Source organism: Otolemur garnettii, unplaced genomic scaffold (genome assembly GCF_000181295.1).
Source record: "Otolemur garnettii isolate 467f Iridium unplaced genomic scaffold, OtoGar3 scaffold00002, whole genome shotgun sequence".
NCBI classification, from domain to species: domain Eukaryota; kingdom Metazoa; phylum Chordata; class Mammalia; order Primates; family Galagidae; genus Otolemur; species Otolemur garnettii.
Window position 1 is genome coordinate 23954690 of NW_003852397.1, and position 21761 is coordinate 23976450.

The 21761-nt window shown below is 37.2% G+C and overlaps 1 protein-coding gene and 1 non-coding gene across 3 annotated transcripts in view; one reads left to right on the plus strand and one right to left on the minus strand.

The window, feature by feature from the left end:
* LAMA2 (laminin subunit alpha 2) overlaps window positions 1-21761 on the plus strand; it is a 614120-nt gene that overhangs the window by 525660 nt on the left and 66699 nt on the right. For both annotated transcript variants that reach the window (XM_003781659.1, XM_003781660.1), the window contains exons 42-45: window positions 11428-11544; window positions 14443-14625; window positions 16353-16358; window positions 19285-19439. In XM_003781659.1, the coding sequence (XP_003781707.1) occupies window positions 11428-11544; window positions 14443-14625; window positions 16353-16358; window positions 19285-19439 (461 nt within the window). The remainder of the gene's footprint in view (window positions 1-11427; window positions 11545-14442; window positions 14626-16352; window positions 16359-19284; window positions 19440-21761) is intronic.
* Window positions 9404-9511, minus strand: LOC111725774. The gene has a single exon (XR_002773755.1). It is a non-coding gene; the product is annotated as a U6 spliceosomal RNA (small nuclear RNA).

Below are 21761 nucleotides of genomic sequence, written 5' to 3' on the forward strand. Positions count from 1 at the left end.
TTACGCTGTCCTTGCTTTGAGGGAGTCTAAACTTGCCAGGAGCAATTTGTTTTGCTTTTTGATTTTTGAATACGCATCTGTTAAAAGTAAATTTGCCCTTGCACGAGTGTGAGAGGCGAAGCCAGTCCACACAGCACTGAGTGAAAGTCTGCGCAGATAAAAATCATTTGGTTGATGGATAGGGGACTCATTACAGAATGAATGAGGGAAAGAGTTAGAAGATAAATTGATACTACCAGGTAGTCCTACGACTTGGCAGAGGGGGAAGATGTGTTTTCAATAAAATAACCGGAATGTGTACGAGGCAAGGAAGGAGGAGAGGATGGCGTATGAAAAACCTGAGGATGCTAAGATTTTAAAATGATACACTTTATTTCCTTCTTAATTTACTCCTAACTTTTGTCTCTGCCTAAGTTTGGTGAAATTACTTAATCACTAAAGAAAAAGTAGATAATACTTCTGTAAAATGAGTCACTCTCACGTGAGATATAAAAATCTGTTCACAAGCTCAAGAATGATGAATCCGTGTATGGCTTTGAGGTGACAGTGCTGTCCAAGACACAGACTACTCCCAAGCATTATTCCAGTCATTAACTTTTATCAGACCAATTGCCACTTTCCTTCTATATCATGGTCTTTTAAACAGCCATTCAATCCAGACAAATGTATCAGAAAGGGTGTGCTGTTATGGAAATAATCCACATACAATTACTAACCTGGTGAGATGCTATGGTACTATTTTATATTAGACACAGAATAAACAGGAGTATTTACAGATAAATCAAAATGTGACATAAGAGTTAAATTTTGATTAAGGCATTCTTTTATCTTTAAAGACATCATCTCTTTTGAACTCACATGCTCCCATTGGGCTGAATCAGCTTTTCCATGGGTAGGTATGAGAGAGACAGAATCTGCTCCAGTGACAAAAACAAGGTTAGAGAAAATGGGTGAAATTAAGGCTGAGCCCCTACTGGCCTTCTGTGGTCTGGAAAACAAAGCAGTCATCACCCATTGAGATTGCTGATCCCTCATACAGAATTACGGTTCCTCCTCTCGAGTGTGAACAGCGAAAATCAAGAAAATAAACCCAGGATGGGCTTGGATTTGGAGGAGAAACAGAAAAATGGGAAAACAGCGGCAAACATAGAAGGGCAGATGATTTTCCCTGGGGGTGAGATGTAGTTGGTCATCCCAACCCCACCACGTGAGGAGAGGACAAGAAGCAAACTTTCAGAACGTTCCTCTCCATCATCTTCACATGAGGCAAAGACCCATTTGATAAAAACGAGGAGGGGAGGTTACAGCTAAAAACACATCTGGGCTTTGTTGCATGTATAGAATCAGGATCTGGGATTCTGTGGGGTTTTATGCAAATACATTTGTCTAAACCCAAAATGAATACAAATGCCTTGAAGAGCCTGAGACATAACATGAGGGGAGGCCTGTTTTAAACCAGAGAGTACGTGTCTCACTTAAAGGTATTACAATCCTCCGATACTTCCTTACTGGCCCGTGGTCAGCTTGTTCTCTAGAGCCAAATATGGGGGTGCTGCCTGGTCCTTCTAGTTTTTCTCTCTACTGACTGCAGAGGGACCTCCCCTCTGTCCTGATACACTAAATCTTTGAAGAACTTGCCACCAGGCAAGAACCTCTTCCCTCCTTTCCTGAGGCATATTCTGTGACATTCTGCCTAGCAGGAGAAAGAGCGTATCTAAGCCCATTGCAAACAAGATTGAATTTGGCACCTGTAGACTAGAACCAAGTTGCTCAGTAAACTGTCTCCCTATAAAACACAGTGATCTCTAAGACCCCCATGCGTGGTCCCTTTAGTATATATGTCTGTGCAAAACAGGTCATCAGGTATAAAATACATCCCAAATACGTGACCACTGACAGGTAAAGGGAGGGACAGAAATACAAAGAGATGCCATCTCTAATCATTGTCACTATGCTCAATTATTGCCTACAAAATGTAGAGAATTGGAGGGGTTTAAAAAATAACTCGAAACACAGGGTATGGCACCCTCATCCAACCATTTGGTTGGCAGCCTGGGAGAGGAATACAGTCGTAGTTTCATTTGCCTTTATTTCTGGCTCAGATTCTCTTTCTCCCTACCCAGGTCTCAAGGTCCTGCCCTGGGTCTTTAGGTCCATTTAGGGGACAGGGTCTTTAGAAATGTCGATCTTTAGAAGACAAAGTATTATACAAGAAGATATAAAAGTATAGTAAAGTGACTGGAGGAAAATTGTACCTCTAATGTTTTTAAAATATCCAAAGATGAAAATATCGTATAATGGCATAAAATTAATGGCAATAAAATGTATATAGTCCTCATATGTTATGGGATTTGGTAAATTGTTTGTTAAATGTGATTTTTTTTAAGGAAAACATTAACATATGTTAAACATGATTTTTTAAAGGAAATGCTAACAATTTGAATACACTAATGTTAAATTAATTTTCATTTTACTTCTATCATAAAAGTGATACACATTGCACAGAAGATGATGGATCATGATCCAGAAGGGACAATACATTATTCTGGTCATCTCTATTTCCGTCTTCTTTTTTTATTGTTTGTTTTGCAAAATATTTTCCTCTGTCTCACAGGTTTGTTATTTTTGACTCCTTTCTCTGTCACCTTCCACATCCAATCTGTCTCCAAATCCTGCCAAACCCTTTTTTTCTTTCATTTTTCACACCTGTCCTTTTTGTTTCCACAATGACTGCCGCTGCCACCCAGCTAAGCTGCTGCCCCATCGTCAGTTCGTCTGATGGCAGTCTCAGAGATAGTCTCCTCTCAGGCCCACGCACCACTACCAGAATGGTCCTTCTCCAAGTGTCAAATCTGTCCCTGCTTCAGAATATGAACTGCTTTCCATTGCAGGCTAGACCACAGCTCAGTGCTAAAGCACCTCATTTACCTGTGGTGTCACCATAAATGTAATGTAAGAATTTCCCAGCAGATGCTTGTAAAGAGTCTTCAGGATGGATGGAGTTTCCGAATTTGCAGTAAGGCACTATGTGACTTAGGGTACAGTGCTGTATAAAATGTGGACACTTTATTGCTCCCAAGGCCGGGGTCCTCCATGAGCGTCCTCCCTCCCAGAGAGCTGCACGAGGACTCCAATGTCCAATATACTCTACTCCAGCTACCCACCATCGTGGTTTCTCCTATTTGAAAAGTCCCTGGATCACTTCTTTATTAATCCTCTTTATTATATTATTAACTAATAATATATAATGCCTCTGAAAGAACCAGTTTAGATAGGACTTTTTTCATTAAGAATACCCTAGTCACATTTTTACTATATATTGTTTCAAAAGAGCATTTGTAAAAACAAATGCATATACTGAATATACATTTCAAAATATATCGAATTATGCTGCGCTTGTTGATATAATACTCTGTGATTGTTCTTGAAACCCTTCCAACTCTATTTCTCTCTGTCTTCACTAAGTTATAACCCCCCCAACAACAGGTGCTATATTTTCTAACTCTCTTATATATCTCTCCATCAATCAAATAAGTACTTTCTATATCCATCAATGAGTGCTTTGTAAATGACCTGAAAATATACAAAAATTGGCATGTATGTACGTCCCATTTCTCTTAGCTAATGTTGGCAGGTCAAGGTTTTACAAGAAACAAAATCAACACTTTAGATTTAAGGAAAAACTTGGGTTTAAAAAAACCCAAGAAGTAGACTAAAATTTTATAGATGAGATGGATTAATTAATGGACTCAAAGTAAGGTTAACCTATACAGATTGTGTTAGTGCTTTAGAGGAAGAGGCTCTCCCAGCCTACATTCCAATTAAAATCATTGGAATCATCAGTTATGTTTTAAAACACTTTCCAAGGAAAAATTTAAAAAGATATATGAAAGGATATTTAGCCACAGTACATCACTTGGCTTGAGAGTAGACAGTATACAATAAAGATGTAAACACTGGACCAGGGCAAGGTAGACTATTTACATTGATTTAACTATAGCGTCAACCATCTTGAAAGGAGGGTTCAAAGAGTAGGTATATAAGAAAACCAAATCCTCACCAATTATTATATAGTGGCATCAAGAGATAACACAGAGTCAAACCACCAATAATTAACATTGTAAACATGTTTTAGTTGTATAAGGAAGGCACATTGTAGCAGGAACAGCTACAGAGGTTTAGGATGAAGCAGGCTTTGCAGGACCTGAGACAGCTAGCTACCAATTTTATTGAGAGTCCTTTGGTACTATTTAGTTTTGAAACTTTGTCCATTGTTTTGTAAAAATTGCTTAAAAAAATAGAAACATACTCTTAGAGTCTAAAAGATCTGTTGTCTCTGATGTGTGAATTATTGAAGAGCAGTTGCTCCGGCAACTGAGGAGACAAATCTAGATTTTTGCATAGAGAGGACCCCCTAAATCTTACCCCAAATAGCATGCTGGGAACCCTAAATAATTTATATATGATACAGTTCTTTTTCCTTACAACTTCCCTATGTAGTAGATATCATGGTCTCCACTTCAGGGATGATAAAAATGAGACTCAGAGATGGCACATGAACTTCTCCAAGTCCCACTTCAGCTACATAGTGGAGTCAAAAGTTTAGCTAAGGTCATCTGGCTCCAAACTGATGCTTTTAACCACTGCCCGACAAAAACACCAAACTTCTGCCATAGTCCAGAGGGTGGTATGTTACCATTGTGGCCCTAAAAATATGCTTGAAAAATGAATGAGTGGGTGAATACTAAAGACTAGCAGAAATCACTTAGAAGATCAAAATCAAGGTTTTCACAGAACCACATACAGAGTTCAGGTCTATCTCAAACTTTTGGCTTCAGAACCACAGGTAGATACACCACAGAGGTAACCTAGCCTCTAATTCAGAAGGGACCTCCAGAATGAGAGCTAAAGCACATTTGTAGAAAATAGAGATTTAATGGATTAATTCAATTTTTTCTACAAGGACATGTTTAAGACAGGATTATTCTTTCACTTTCTGGAGAAGGGACAAATGAGAAGTGATAATGAGTCTGAACAAGTCGCAGCTCACGAGACAAACGTCGCGAAAGGGAACAAGCCCATCAGAAATGTTACCCAGGTGGCAGTTTGGCGGAGACGCCAGTTCACCAGATCCTTTCAAAACTAATAGCAGTTCTATAAATTTCACCCTCGTAGATGAGGGGTTCACCCAGGGCATTTATTTCTTCATATTTATTTGTATTAATGAAAATCAAAAATCGTATCTGAGCAACTTAACTGGATTGAATTGAATAGTCAAATTAAATATTTTCATTAAAAATGATAAAATCATCCTGATATTTAGTTGGAAAGTCAGGGATATATATTATACATATTCTTAGGAAATATAAAAAGGAAATAATCTTAGGTTTGGGGCCAAATAGTTTAATTAAAGAAAAAATAAGGTCATAAATAACTTTATCAAAAACTAGAAAAACAAACCAGGGCAATTGTCAAACCAACATGAATGAATTACCCTCGACTATCTGGGAAATCCCTTCTGTCTCATCTGTCTTCCACTGTAGTTCTTACATCAGTCATATGAAGGAAGCCGTTATCTTCATTTTCCACATGTAACATGGACAGAAATAACAATTGAAGGCACGTCGTCCAACTTGGTGCCCTGCAGTGACTTCATTACAACGTACCACTTTTTAACAACTAGAATTTTCTAAAAGAAGGCGTTATTAATGATCAAAGAAATAATGTGGAATAGCTTTATTTTGTGATCTTACATAAAACAGCTCAACGATAGACAAAAGATCTAATATAACTTAAACCCTAATCTGTATTTAGCACCATGCCAACTGTGTAGGTCATTACGAAAGTTTTGAGAACCATAAAGTCCTCACTGACCGAAACAAATGAAGCCCTCCCAGAAACACCAACAAGCCGAGCCAGTAGAAACCCGAACGGGCGAATCAGAAAGGACATTGTCCACTGTTTCTTGGAAGGGAAATAAGTGCTATCTTAAAACTTTCATGAGTCCCAGTTCCATGGTAAACATGAGAAACTGCTTCTCATTAGTGGAAGGGCTGTGCAACTCTGCGTAGTGAGTTTCACTCTGGATGTGTCTATCTTGTACAATTTCAGTGGGCGTGTGACCAGGGAAATGATGCTGCCGTGTGCTCACAGGCGACCCTTGCTGCTGCGCGGCCGCCCTCTCCCACTGTACAGGCCCTGTCTTTGCCAAATTCACTCCTGGAGATTTATCTTCTCTTACATGAAGAGATGAGAAGGGGAGAGCCAGTGTGTGTGAGCGGCCTTTGGAGTTTGGTGGATGCGATCTTTAGGAATAAGGTAGAGAAAATAATGCAGGCTACAGCTATTGAGTATGAGAGCGGAAGGATCACGAGGAAGGAATCCGTAAAATATAGTTGTGGATTATAAATTGCATCTTCTTGTTTCCTGAAAATTACAGGTAAACAATTACTTTGAATTTTCTTTCAGCTGTCAAAATTCTGTTTCTTTAGCCACATTACCGTTCAAACAGGACCTACGTTTGGATTATGAATTACACAATGCCTTCTATGCCTTTTATTTAAAACCGGCCTCGGAAGGCTTATTTTTCTAAGTTTTCTTTGAGGTTGTTCTGAAAGTTTTTCGTTTAAAAATCCACAGTCCATCTCTGTTCACCACTTCCGCTCACCTAATTCTATGGCTAAAGTTATGTAATATTCAGATTTGGCTTGAGAAATTCCAGAAACTACTTTCGAAAAAAATGATCAGTGTAAGAAAGGATAAATGAAGAAGGATCAGAGTCAAATAGCTAAAACGTAGCAATCAGGATAGAGTCAGAATATACACAATTATTAACTCTTTAGTATAGAAAGCCCTGAGAAACAAATTTGTTGCTTTAGAACTTGACAGGCAGCAGTAAAAATATTTTTCAAGTCAGTCTTTTTTCTGAATAATTGACCTGATTGCTCAACCAGGATTTGCTATCAGAATGTAGAGAATAGTACCAGCGCAGGGATGCCCTTGAAATTAATGATTTTTTTCCCTGCACATGAATATCTTTACTTGCCAGAACATTTGAATGCTTCCTTATTTAAAAAATCAAATCCAATCAAGAAGCTAAGAAATAAAATTTCTATAGTTCCATTTTCTTAATTGATGAAGAGTTTCAAATTAATTTCAAAAGATCAACCCTTTATTGGCAAGGAATTTGTTTAGATATCACAGTCATAATCAGACTGGCTTTATTACAGAAAGTAGACTTTTGGTAACCTATCCAAAGATTTTATTTTAGTGCAAATGGTAAAAATAACAGAGGTATTAAAAGAAAGATGAATTGTGATTGATAGAGGAGAAAATTCAATTACTTGGCAAGTATATTTGGGGGAACTTGAATTGGAAATGATAATATATTAGTGACTGAAATGGACATATTGGTGTTTTAGAGCCATGCTTCGCTGGAATCCTTTATGCTTTGTTTTTAAGTGATATGAGATCTTTGTCTTGGGACCTAGAAGCAGACAGCTTAATGTTATGTGCTTGTTTGAGTCGACTCTGTAGTGTGATGGTGGTTTAATCAGTCTGCCTATAAAACCCTTTATATGAAATGGAGCAGGTCATTAATTAATATGTTCATAGTCTTGTTCACATCCAGACACTGAGAGCTGAGAAAACCTCTGTCTGCCTTTCCCTTTGCTATTCTTCCAAATGGAGGGTAATAAAAGCGAGGGGTGTTTTCCAGCTGCCGGTGACCTGCACAGCTGCTGTAAGGTCATACACTACATCTGAAAGGGATGGGCATGCAGTCAAATCAGGACTGTTCTGGCTGTATTGTGCGGGGTACCTTCTCTCCTGACCAGGGAAGTGATGAAAATAAGAGTCCCTGTGTTGGCTAGTACCAAGATGGTGAATAATACTCTTCCCAGCTCAGGGTGCTTCAATAATTCTTTTTATTTTTTTAGATTAATTTTTTTTAAATAAAAAATAGAAATAGGGCAGCGCCTGTGGCTCAAGGAGTAGGGTGCTGGTCCCATATACCGAGGGTGATGGGTTCAAGCCCAGCCCCGGCCAAAACTGCAAAAAAAAAAAAAAAAAAAGAATAGAAATATATGTGTCTACCCAGAGAAAACAATTTAGCCAGCACAACCAGGCATAAAGTAAGAGGTTTTAGTACATCATTCTTCATGTCACCATCCAACCCTATGCCAGACATCCTCTGACACAATGATTTTTCTATTCCAATCCTATATTGAAAGACATCCAACCCTTTTTGTTATTATTGTGTTTATTCACCTGCTCTGACAGGTTTCCTCATGGAGTACAGACTCTAGCCAACAGCGCAGGTCGTACTCTTTCTGTTTCTCGGCAGGCCATGTGTTTTGATGTGAACAGGTGATCATCCATTGTATTCACCCAGTTGTACTTGTAGGAAAATGGCCTGCTCAAAATAAGTAAGAGCTTAGGAGTATGTAGGTGGTACTTCTAGTTACCACCCACTGTAATGACTGCAAAGCTTTTGAGTATATTTTTCTCTACCCAGTGCCCACCAGCTCCCACCCTATCCAATTTTTATATACATTGTGCACCTTGCTTATTTTCATGGAAAGGTTTTAAGAATCCTTTAATATCCACAGCTACTCTTCTATTTTTTTTTTAAAGTAGAGTCTCACTCTGTCACCCTGGGTAGAGTGCAGTGACTTCACAGCTCACAATAACCTCAAACTCTTAGGCTTAAGTGATCTTCGTGCCTCAGCCTCCCAAGTAGCTGAGACTATAGGTGCCCTCCACAGTGCCCAGTTAATTTTTCTATTTTTAGTAGAGAGGAGGTCTGGTTCTTGCTAGGCTAGTCTTAAACTCTTAAGCTCAAGCAACCCACCCACCTCAGCCTTCCAGAGTGCTAGGATGACAGGTATGAGCCACCATGCCTGGCTCATCTAATTTTTTTAAAGATTGCTTATACATGTCATTGTGTGTGTGTGTGTGTATATATATGCCATTGTATATAAAGATTGCATATGTATGTGTATATATATCATTATATGGACCCCTTACATTGATACCAGCAGTACCCTAATGTTGGATATTTTTAATTTCCCCTTGTTCTATTACAAATAAAAATCTAATGAATATCCCCCAAAACATATCTTTTACAAGTACATCATAGGGTAAATTTCTAGCAGTAGAATTGCTGGGACAAATACAAATCTATTTAAATTCTAAAAAAATTATTAAATTTCTCTTTTAAAAAAGGCTTCAATTTATACTTCTACCAGCACTCTTTATCAGACGCTTACCTTTCCCCAATCTGATAGATGGCAAATAATATCTCACTGTTCCTTTGCTTTACGGTTCTTTAACACTGATGTTTTAATGCGATAATTCTTTCTATTTATTATATTGTCAACTACCTATTTTGCCCATTATCTCTAAATATATGGAATATTTTACACATTTGCCTGTCATTTTTGCACATGGACATTGCCAATCCTCTCTGCATGATTCTAATTTCAATATGTATGTTGTTTGGGGGAAGCTCCTCTGATTTCTGCAACTGTGACCTTTTTTTTTTTTTTTTTTTTTTTTTTTTAAGGAGAAGGAGGAAGAGAAAAAAGGGTTAAGGGTCTGGGAGGAATTAGGAGTGGCACTGCCACCTAATACCCTCTGCTAACCGCTGATTTGACAAGCAGTCCATAGTACACAGTGGTCAGCATCATTGCTGCTGTGAGTCTGGGTGCCTTAGAATCCCAACGTTGCCATTTATTAACCAGACAACCTTAAGAAATTTGCTTAAATTTTCTAAACCTCAATTTCCTCATTTGGAAATTGGAGATGATGATAGCATAGAAGTGTTCTTGTTTATAGTAAGTGAAATCTACTGAAATTGACCAACCCAACCCTGAGTGTCGCACACAGTGCCCTCACTCAGTCACTGTCACTATTACTGTTACTAAAACTGGCAGGTCCTGTCCAGGGGGGACCAGAGCACCTTGTATTTCTTGATCTCAATGCCCCTTGTTAGTTACGGACTCTGTCTCTTATTTACATTTTCCATTTCTGTGGAGGAACAAATATTTTAGCATACTAAACAATTAAAGACGTGTTCAAGAAATGGCGTGTTTTATCCAGTAAAGGGAGATAAATAATAATGGGGAAAGCATATTCTGTTTATATGTTTATGTATTTTTTTTCAATTTACTTGGCACTAATAAATGATATAAGGAAAATAAGACAGATGAATTCCGTTTCAATCTTAAGGTACATTTGCAATTTGATGCCTACCTAAGTAAGATTTCTAAACATATATATATATTAGGACAGAATCTCTCTCTGTTGCCCAGGCTACAGTGCCATGGCATCAGCCTAGCTCACAGCAACCTCAGACTTCTGGGTTCAAGTGATCCTCCTGGCTCAGCCTCTGCAGTAGCTGAGACTACAGGCACCCACTATGATGCCTCCTCTCACCAACTAATTTTTCTATTTTTCGTAGAGATGGAGTCTCCCTCTTGCTCAGGCTGGTCCTACCTAAGGGATCCTCCTCCCTCCCCCAGCCTCCCAGAGTGCTAGGATTACAGGCATGAGCCACTGTGCCTGCCTAGCCTTACATTCTTACATCAGCAGATGTGGTCTTTATTTCCTTTCCCCTTGATGACTTCAGAACTATTCCTCTTTACACTGTTACACTACACTGTAAACTGTTTAATTTCTACTATCATATAAACTAACCTAAAGTTTAAAGGATACTAAGAACTGGCAAAAAGAAGCTAGGAGATTTAAACCTATAACATTAAGTTATCTCTAGCAAATTGTATTTTTGAATATTAAAGAAAGTATATCAAAGTCTTTGTCAAGAAAAACCTGTGTAAAGTCTATGTGATGCAATTTGCATAAATATTGTTTTCCCTGTGAAGAAACTGGCAGTTTTGTCAGACATGTGCTAAAAGTTGTTTTTGCATTCCTTTGATTTTTGTTTCTGTTTAGATAAATATTAATAAGTGGTATTTGCTGAAGTTGGGAGATTCTGTTCACATGTAATAATCATATCTGAGATTTATAGAAAAGCTAATCCAGTGATTTATTTTGGTAATAAAATTTTATAGATAAGTGAACTTAATGGGAGTGATGTCACGAGGGCATCATTCAAATGTAAAAAGATGGATTTTTTTGGAGGTTTCCTCTCTATAGAAAGCCCTCAACTTAAGTCAGATAAAGATCAGATACCAAGAAGAAATATCATGGTTGACAATTTGAAAATGTCCAAGGGTCATAAAAACACATAGCTAATATTATTATTAGAGATATACTTAGTGATAGAAGCCAGTAAATTAAATAAATAAATTCTTTTTTGCTCTTTACTAATTTCCTATCAAAATTACTTGAAATGACACACCATCTCTAAGCTAAGAGATAATTAAAATTGTTTTATCGTTTTGTTTGTTTGTTTTCTATTCACAGAAAATGATGACCAGCTCAAGGGCTTAAAAGCCAGGTTAGAAAATGCTGATGTAAGAAATGAAGATCTCCTGAGAGCTTTGAATGACACCTTGGGAAAGTTATCAGCCATTCCAAATGGTAAGCATTCAGGCTGCCGCACACTGTGTCAGCTGACCTGAGCCTTTGAAAAATGCTGTTAACTTTTACAACTTTTTTTTTTAATTTCAAAATATTAAGGGGCACAGATGTTTTTCTTTCACGGATAGCCTTTATGATGCTTAAGTGAGGGCTATCAGTGTGCCCAACACCCAAATAATGTCCATTGTACCTGTTAGGTTGGTAGTTATGCCCCATCTCCCCCTACCATGATTTCCAAGGACTTTTACTTCTCTCTGTGCCCATTGATTTGTTCCGAATCTTAGAGAGTATATGTGGTAATTGTTTTTCTATTCCTGAATTGCCTTACTTAGGGTCTTCAATGCCATCCAAATTGCTACAAAAGACATGAATTCATTTCTTTTTATGGCTGAGTAATACTCCATGGAGAGAGAGAGAGAGAGAGAGAGAGGGAGAGAAAGAGGGAGAGAAAGAGTCCACTCTTAAATTGATGGCACTTAGGTTGATTCCACATTTCTGCAGTTGTGAACTGTGCTACAAGAAACATTTGAGTGCAAGTATCTTTTTGATAAAATGACTTTGTTTTCCTTTGGGTACATACCCAATAATGGGATTGCTAGGTCAAATGGTAGGTTGGTCTACTTTCATTCCTTTAGAACTCTCCATACTGTTGTTATAGAAGTGTGCTAATCTGAAGTTCCACAACAGTGTATAAGCATTTCTTTCTCTCTACATCCATGCCAGCCTCTACTGCATTTTGATTTTTTAATAGTAGCCATTCCAATAGGGTTACAGTGATATCTCAGTGTGGTTTTAATTTGCATTTCCTTAATAATCAGTGATGGTTAGCATTTTTTCGTGTTTGTTGGCTTTTTATCTATCTCTTTGTGAAAAACTTTTATTAATGTGTTTTGTCCACTTTTTAATAGGATTGTTTGTTCTTTTCTTGCATATTTGTTTGAGTTCTTTGTGGATTCTGGTTATCAGTCCTTATCAGATATGTAGCTTGTGAATATTTTCTCCCATTTGGTAGGTTGTCTATTTGCTCCAGTGATTATCTCCTTCATTGTACAGCAGCTTTTTAATTTAATCATGTCATGTTTATTTTTGTTGTTGTTATAATTGCTTTTGGAGACCTACTCATAAATTCTTTGCCTAGGCTGATGTATTATGTTGAATAGAAGTGATAGCAGTGACCACCTTTATCTTCTTCTAGTTCTAGGGGGAATACTTTCATATTTTCCCCATTGTGTAATATGTTGGCTATGAATTTATCATATATGGCCAGGTTGATGACTACATGCCTTGGAGATGTCCTATTTGCTACAAATCTTCCTGGTGTTTGATGACTATCTTGCACATCTTTATAGCTGGCATCCATAGGAATATATTATAAAACAAATATATACACATCTCATGATTAAACCCTTCATCCCTGAGAATTGGCAGGTGATCATTTCCAGGACTCACTACAGATACCAAAATCATTGGATGCTCATATCTTTGATATAAAATGGCATGATACAATCTTCATCCATCCTCCCATATACTTTAAATTATTCCTAGATTATTTATAATCCTAATATAATGTAAATGCTATGTAAATAGTTGTTATACTACATCATTTAGATAATAATGACAAGAAACAGTGTTCATGCGTATTCAGTACAAATTCAACCATCCTTTTTTCCCCAAATACCTGAATCCACATATGTGGAACTCATGGATATGGAAAGCTGAGTGCATTGATTTCTGAATTCAGCCCAAGAAGTCTTGTATCAGTGGGAAAGAATAAACTCATATAGACACTATTCTCTAAAACGCTGAAGATGTACTGCCCCAAAGTCACAGTTTCTTATATACCCGCCGTAATAGATGAAAGCCAATGGCCGTTCTCTGTCCTCAAAGTTCAGTTTCTTGCTATTTCAACCTTCAAAAACATAAGTGATCAAGCTGGATCTGTAATATCTTTCTACCTATTAAAACTACTTGTAATTATTGCTTGATGTCAGTTCCTGAAAGCACATATTATTTTAGAGATATTGTTTTCATAATTTTTATATTTTTAATAACAATAACAAAGATTACAAACACTTATTCAGTGATTACTGATGCTTACATTAAGTGTATATAACCCTCGTATTAATCTGACAAAGTTGGGAGTATTATTGTATCCATTTTACAGGTGATCAACTGAGACTCAGGGTACTGAAGACCATTATTAAAAGTGGCATGTATGAGATTGGAACCCCACAGTTTGACTTTAGAGTCTGTGGTCTTAATCATTATCTTACACACATACCATTAGACATTTATGGGGGAATATATGTTCTACATGCAAATTATGGTTAAGAGACAAATGTATACATTTATATAACACAGGAAATATAAAATTTGAATATTCATTAATTTTTGGATTTTTATGTTACCTCTAGGGTAATAAGTACACAGAAAATTCCCAGTGCTGTAAATATATATATATATATATATATATACACAAACACATGATCTAACATACCTAAAAAAGTTTCTCTATCCTCAAATGGTAAGGGATGCATTTTGCATCCCTACGGAAATGCAGATAAACTCTTAAACCTAGTTTTGATGATACATGAGTCAATTTCTCTCTTTAATATGTTCAGCAGCAGATCACAATACGCCCTGATACAATGAAAATTTAGAGTCATCACTTTGCTGAGGTAGGAGCTAATCAGGTATTCACAGCAAAAGTCCTTGAGAAAATTTAATTTAGCTAAAACATTTGCTTCATTTGCTACACAGTATGAGACAAAGTTCAGCCTTTTCCCTTGGTAGGGGTGTCCCTGAGGCCAGGCGGCCGCAGCTTCACGTGAAGGAGCAGGAGTAAGCCGCTGACTCCAGACCCTTTGTCTTGTTTCTCCTGCCCTCCCTTATTGACAGACACAGCTGCTAAACTTCAGGCCGTTAAGGACAAAGCCAGAGAAGCCAACGACACAGCTAAAGACGTGCTGGTGCAGGTTAGAGAGCTCCACCGGGACCTGGACGGCCTGAAGAAGAACTACAATAAGCTCGCAGACAGCGTGGCCCAGACGAACGCGGTAGTGAAGGATCCTTCCAGGAACAGTAAGAGAGTTTTTTTCATTGTAGTCATTTATTTCTTCACACTGTAAAAGGGTTGATTGTAGACTCACATCTGTTGGAGCTGGAAGAGACCCTCACCGTGGTGTAGTCTGCGCTCTTCGGTCCATAGACCGGGCTCAGAACTGAGTGTCCTGCAGTCTGGGATTAGAATCCAAGGCGCTCCGCTCCGCCCCAGTCTCATGTGAATTTTGTCTAATCAGGGAGAGATTAGGAGCACTCAAGGTCTGCATGATATTTGGCATAGTGATGCAAAACACTTTGTAATCCATTAATGGAATCAAAAACATGGTTGTCCTTGGGAAATTATATTTTCAGAATTGGCCAAATTTCACGGAACTTAGAGGTTAAGGATGCTCATTAGCAGGCCTGTCAGAACAGAGTATGAAGATGGGATTGACTTAAAATGTATCAAAATTTGAATATCTTGATATTTTATTAGACTCCAGTTATTGGACATTTCTAGGAAATAAAAATAAGGCATTTATCTAGTTTATAAAGAAGACCCTATATTCACATCCAGTTACATGGACTTAATAACGATCTACTGAAAATCTCTGGGGAAATTCAATTTAATAATAATTTATATCACTAGTTAATGTAGACAATAAACATGATTCTTTTATGCATTTTTTTTCCTATCAAGTGATAAGAAGTTATCTTGGTGCATGGTTTCACCTAAGGAGATGTTTGAGTTTTTGTACTTTTCATTTTCAAGAAACTAGCCTTCTTTAGACATGAATATTTTACTGGGTGTTAAAATATTGGTAGAGTGTAAAAAAAACAAAACACTGTTATTGACATTAAATGCTACTCAGTTCAGATGCTGTTTGGCTGAGGAATGGAGAGTAATTTCAGCACCCTCACCTCAAATCAAATGCTAAGGATGCTAAGATCTATTAGACACTGTTCACTCCTTCCTGAACAAGGAAGTGGGCAAACACATCTAAATGTAACTTTGGAGCTAGAGCAGAAAAAGATACATTCCTTCCCATTTGTTCCAGAAGAAAAACAGGAGACACAAATGTCTTTAATTATTTTTTCTTGAAGAAATGACTCTTAGATCTTACTTAATTTTTATAATATAAGCCCAGAAATAGCTTCCCTTGTAGTTCAAATAATTTGTAAGAGTAATTACTCTGGTTTATGCCAAATCATGATATTTTTCCAAAAAAAAAAAAAAGAATAAAAAATTTTTAAGTGAATACTAGTATTTTGCTAATTTTATAATTCAAGAAATTATTTAATTCTATTTTAGATCTCAACTGAGGGTCTTTTCATAATATTATCTCTGTTTTAATCCTATCCTGTACAAAGAGAAATAGCTACCCATAAATATTAATTAAGTTGGGTCGATTTTCTGTCTTATTAGAAGATTATAATAAAGTGTCTTTGAATATAAACAGTGACCACTAAATAACGTATTTTGTGTGCACTTTCCTTTGATAACCTTTCCCTGGGATTAGAATGCTAAACACGTTTTAATCCATTAAGGGAATCAAAAAGATAGTTGTGCTTGGGAAATTTTCAGAATTGGCCAACTTTCACAGAATGTGAAACTTTCACTGACTTACAATGGGGCCTGTTTGTAATTCGTACCTGTTCTGAAAAGTAGCATGTGTATAGTCACTGTTTTATAATATCTGTAGAAAATGTATCCTCATGAATTTTCTAATTTTTGTTGTTTTACTTCCATATGGAATTACCTGCAGAAATCAGTATGTATATGTTTCCTTGTTATTCTTTTTAGTAACTCTCATGCTTCATCACCTGTTACCCAAAGCTTTAGCTTTGCATGTTGCCGTGTCTGAGCACTGCTTTAAACATTACACAGTTCTTCTTTCCACTGTCACAGTATTAACTAACGCTAGGCACATAAAAGGAATTGGAAACAGAAAACACGAGTGAATTAGAAATCAAGTGTTTTTAAGAGTGTTAGGAAAAATTAGCGTGATATCTGGATGATAGCCACATAAAAGTGGAAACCCGAATCCTTTCACAGATGGAACTAAATTACAAGGCTCTGATAATGGAAATTCACCCATTGCCACCAAATCACTTCTTTGCAATAGGATTGAAATAAATTAGATCCTCCTTATAAGTAACTGTTCCCAACTTCTAGAGAATTATATTTGGAGAAGGACATAAGAAAATTAGATCTTAACCAATATATGACTACTGGGATATAGAAATACTCTCTCTTAAATATCTCATAATTTACATTGAAAGTCAAAAATAAAACTGCAAATTAACTGGAAAATTAATAACAAAATCCATCATATTGGCTCGGCACCTGTGGTTCCAGCGGCTAAGGCGCCAGCCACATATACCTGAGCTGGCAGGTTTGAATCTGGCCCGGGCCTGCCAAACAACAATGATGGCTGCAACCAAAAAATAGCCGGGTGTTGTGGTGGGCGCCTGTGGTCCCAGCTACTTGGGAGGCGGAGGCAGGAGAATCACTTGAGCCCAGGAGTTGGAGGTTGCTTTGAGCTATGATGTCACAGCACTCTACCCAGGGGGACAGTTTGAGGCTCTGTCCCAAAAACAAATAAATAAATAAATAAATAAATAAAACAAAATCCATCATATTAAAAATCTGAAAAATATGACCAAGCCTTTCCTGAGTAGAAAATGAGAATAACTGTAGAACAAAAATAAGCATTGAAGCAAACAATTTTAGACAATCAACTTGATAAAGTAGAAGTAAATTAATGTAAAGAAAGAAAAAGGAGAAGCAAAAGATGAAAAAAAATCATGAATTAGAAGACAGTAAAGAAAAGACCTCATAACCCTATGAGACGAATCCTTTGGAATATGAAGATTAAAAATTAAATAATTGGCAGGTTTAATCATGAAAAATTAAGCATAAATAAGCAAAATTCTAAAGGAGATATAATTACCTAAGGGAGGAAATTTAACAGAGAAGAAATTACTGGACAAAACTCTATGCTAATAAGTTTTAAAGCCTAAAGGTTATAGGCAAGTTTTTAGAAAAATGTTAACTAAACAAAATTTATCTTTAGGGGTGATTTAAAAATATATACAATCAGACAATTATGAAAGAAAGTAAGAAAATTTTCAAAAGTTACCGTGGGAGACAGTGTGACAACATCACAGGTGGTTTATTCTTCAAACCTTCAAGAAGATGATTTCCTTCTGACTTAGACTGCACCAGAAGACAGAGAAAAAGAAAGGGGAGCAGGGGAACCCCCAGGTTCCATTTTGAAACATTTGATAAAAACTTCCAGGAGCTTTAGAGGAAAAGGATCTGTGATTTGCCTGAGCCTAAGTCATCTTGTTTAATTACTTTTTATCTTTTTCATGAATCTACATCTAAATCATTTTCCCTCAATTGTAGACTAATTCATAGACTGTCATTGCAGAATTAAAGAAAGGATACAATGGGCAAATGGTTTATTAAAAGCGTTCCAACCAAAGGAGTATCTGTGTTTATGTTGTTCATGTGAAGTACGTAATGAAGTCTTTGACCCAGATAATTTGCATTTCAGGAAGAAAATACTATACCCGGTTGCGGACCTATCAACTCTATTAATTAAAATTGATAGTAGACCTAAATTCTTTTTAAATGCCACTAACAACACAATTTATATTTATGAACATGAGTTCAAAATACCTACTTAAAAACCTAATTTAAATATAATAATAATTTACTTCCATTTGAGCACATTTGATTCATTCCTGAGTGGTCTCTGTGGTCACATGTCAGCCAGGGAGCAGAGAGCAGATCATTCATAGTCTAACGGGGCCTTGGACCTTAGGCAGTTTAACTTTTCATCAGGGTCACAATGACAGAAAGCTGAACCAAATACTCTCAATCAGATAATAAATGACATTGCTGGGATCGGCCTGCCAGCATCCCAGAGAGAGAATAATTGGTTTTCCATGTGTCATCTGCCCTCCCTTGAAAAGCACATGCTGGAAGTCCATGGCTCAGTAATGACCTTCAACTGTTTTAGCGTTGAAACTTTGGAAATCGCTAATATTCAGCCTTCTATTTTGTTTTAACCTACAAAAACGGCAGTTTAATATGGGTCAATCTAATACATAACACAGGATAATCAACTATTCTTCAAAATGAAATTGAACTGCAGCATGAAAGATTTAATTAAAGTCTAACATAGGCCTTCCGTCTAAGGGTTTTCAACATCAAAATGTTCTTCAAAAGACATTCTGATAGCTTCTCTCTTTAAGATGTGCAAGGAAAGACAGTGAGAAAAAGAAAGAAAACCAATTTTGTGTAAGAACGCTGATTTAAATACAGTTCAGGTTTGGACAGACTAGGTGACATTTTAAAGATGCTTTCATTTCCCTGCTTCTATGACTAAAGTTCTATTAGGTAAAGGTTAACTTTTTGGCTGAAGCTAGAAATTAAGCATTGAATTAAGTTCATCACAGTCTCTATCTTCGATGCTAATTTTCACCTTAATCACAAAACCGGTGTGGTGGCTGTCTTTCTCTAACCTCTCCTCTGGCCTGCTTGAGTCTCAGCTAAAATATTCTCATTTGCCATTACACACTCTGCTTCGGCAGCCCTGGCCTTGTCCCATGGATCAGACGGAATTGTTTAGTTAAGCGCTCTCTCTGTGTGTGTGTGTCTCTGTGTGGTCATTTTGTTCTGTACAGTTGCAGATGCAGGTGCCACTGTAAAAAATCTAGAACAAGAAGCTGACCGGCTGATAGATAAACTCAAACCCATGAAGGAGCTTGAGGATAACCTGAAGAAAAACATCTCTGAGATAAAGGAATTGATAAACCAAGCCCGGAAGCAAGCCAACTCCGTAAGCTTCTTTCTGTTTTCAGTATCAGAGACTGATCATACATGTCGGGGACCAACTGCCATCATTGGATGATTCCCAGAGTGAAGACTCCCTTTCCCCACTGTTTCCTATTCAAGGATCTCCGGTCATTTTCCTTTAACTTGAGCTATTTGGGGCAGGATGGAGAGGGAGGTTAGATTTTTTTCTTCCCCTGAATTTCAAAAGACATTTCATGCAAACAAGAATCACCACTTAATGTTTTAGAATTAGAAATTCTGATATTCATATTACAATTGTTTGAATAGAATCATATAAATAGCAAGAATGAAAACTTTACTATTATATGCTAAAAAGTCATGGAGAAGGCTCGGCGCCTATAGCTCAACCAGCTAAGGCGCCAGCCACGTACACCTAAGGTGGCGGGTTCGAATCCCCAGCCCAGACCCGCCAAACAACAATGACAGCTGCAACCAAAAAAAAATAGCGGGTGTTGTGGTGGGTGCCTGTAGTCCCAGCTACTTGGGAGGCAGAGGCAGGAGACTCGCTTGAGCCCAGGAGTTGGAGGTTGCTGTGAGCTGTAATGCCATGGCACTCTACCCAGGGGGATAGCTTGAGGCTCTGTCTCAAAAAAAAAAAAAAAAAAAAAGTCATGGAGAAGAGGGCATTGCTCTTGATAAAATATAAAAAAAGAAAAGACAAACTAGTAGAGTTATAGCAGAAATAAACAAACAAGGTTATGTAGAGTAACAGCAAGGAGGAACTACTATTACATATATAATAATATACACTAATATACACATTACATATTCTTTTTTCTGAGTATGAACAACCACAAAAACAATTTTGCTTACTATTTCTACATTTTTACTTTGGGGTGAAAATAAGAAATACTTGACTTATTTCAGAATTTTGTTCTTTATTTGCCCAATTAGAAATCAACTGGAATAGAAGCAGAAATTTCTAGAAGATAGCATGACAGTGAACCTGGACAGAGCTGTTAAACTTAAGATGAGTTTTTAAAAAGATAGTCTTTATATTGTCAGGCTTAAACAAGAACCTTTTTGAATACCTAAGTCTTCCATCTCAAAGTTCCATTCTTTAAACGACTTTGGAGCTAAGATGATCAGAAAAGCTTTTCCTTAATCCATCGATTTATATTGTTCAGAAGTAGCCAAGAATATGATACTCGAATGACAGCATATCTTTTTTTTCTTCTTATCCACATCTAATAATTATAAATAAGGCCAAGACGATAAGTTCAAGGTGAACCTTGACAAGGAATTCATGATTGACTGAAGGAAAACTTAGAAAACAGCAGAAAGATGAGTGGAGATGGTGTTACATGAGGTCAGAGTAAAAGAAGCAGGGTCTGAGGAGAATTTATATTCGGCTACAACCCGTAAAGCATGTAGTACGTTTGACAGATGATCAGGATATATGTAAAGCACAAGATTAAAAGAACCAGGTGTTACTCTAAGATTTTGAGTTTTATCTAAGATTTGAGCAATATTTAAAAAGCATGTCTATTGTTCAGTGCTTCAGTCTGTGAGGTCCGTGAAGACAAATCAGGTGATTCCTCCACTCACTAAGTTTATAATGTGGTAAGAAAAATATGACACATTCATAGACGACTCTAAGATAATGTGGAATATTGGGTCATGTTATGTGAGCCAAGGGGAAGTGCTCTAAAGGAACAATCACCTCTCATATGGACAGAAGTTTTCCAAAGGGAAGGATTTGAGGCAGACACTGACGTGGGGCCATGCTAGGTAGGCCGGGTAGGGGTGGGGGTTGCGAAGAGGGAAGGGTTGAAGTGGGAGAGAAGTTTCAGGGCTAGTTTACAAAAAAGAAGTCCAAATGGCCAAGGGGAGTTGGTAAAGCATCAAACCGGAAAGGTCAAGAGAGGAAAAGTCTTGCCAGGCCTTAGATAAGTTAAACAGTTTCCTTCAACAAAAATCGTATTTGGGATAAACCTCACTGGCGAGGATAAACTGAAAGTTTTTGAGCGTGAAACAGACTATAACCAGAAACGATGTTTCTTGAAGTACAAATATGGACGTAAGCAGAACAAAGGGTCCAGCTAGAATTGTGGCGGGAGCAAGGGAAAGGAAGAGATTGATGTATCCCTACTGTATGTATTTTCCAATGTCAACTCGAAAGAAGCCATAATAGTAAATATTCTTTGTGACTCTCAAATTTAGCTGTGCTTTCTTAATCATCCAATGTGAGAATCTGGACATTTTTATTATTTTTTGTATCATAAAAATAGCTTTAAAAATACACCCCTCTATTCATCAGTTCTGCGTGCTTCTCCCCTGCATGCAAAAGGGAAAATTCTGACAT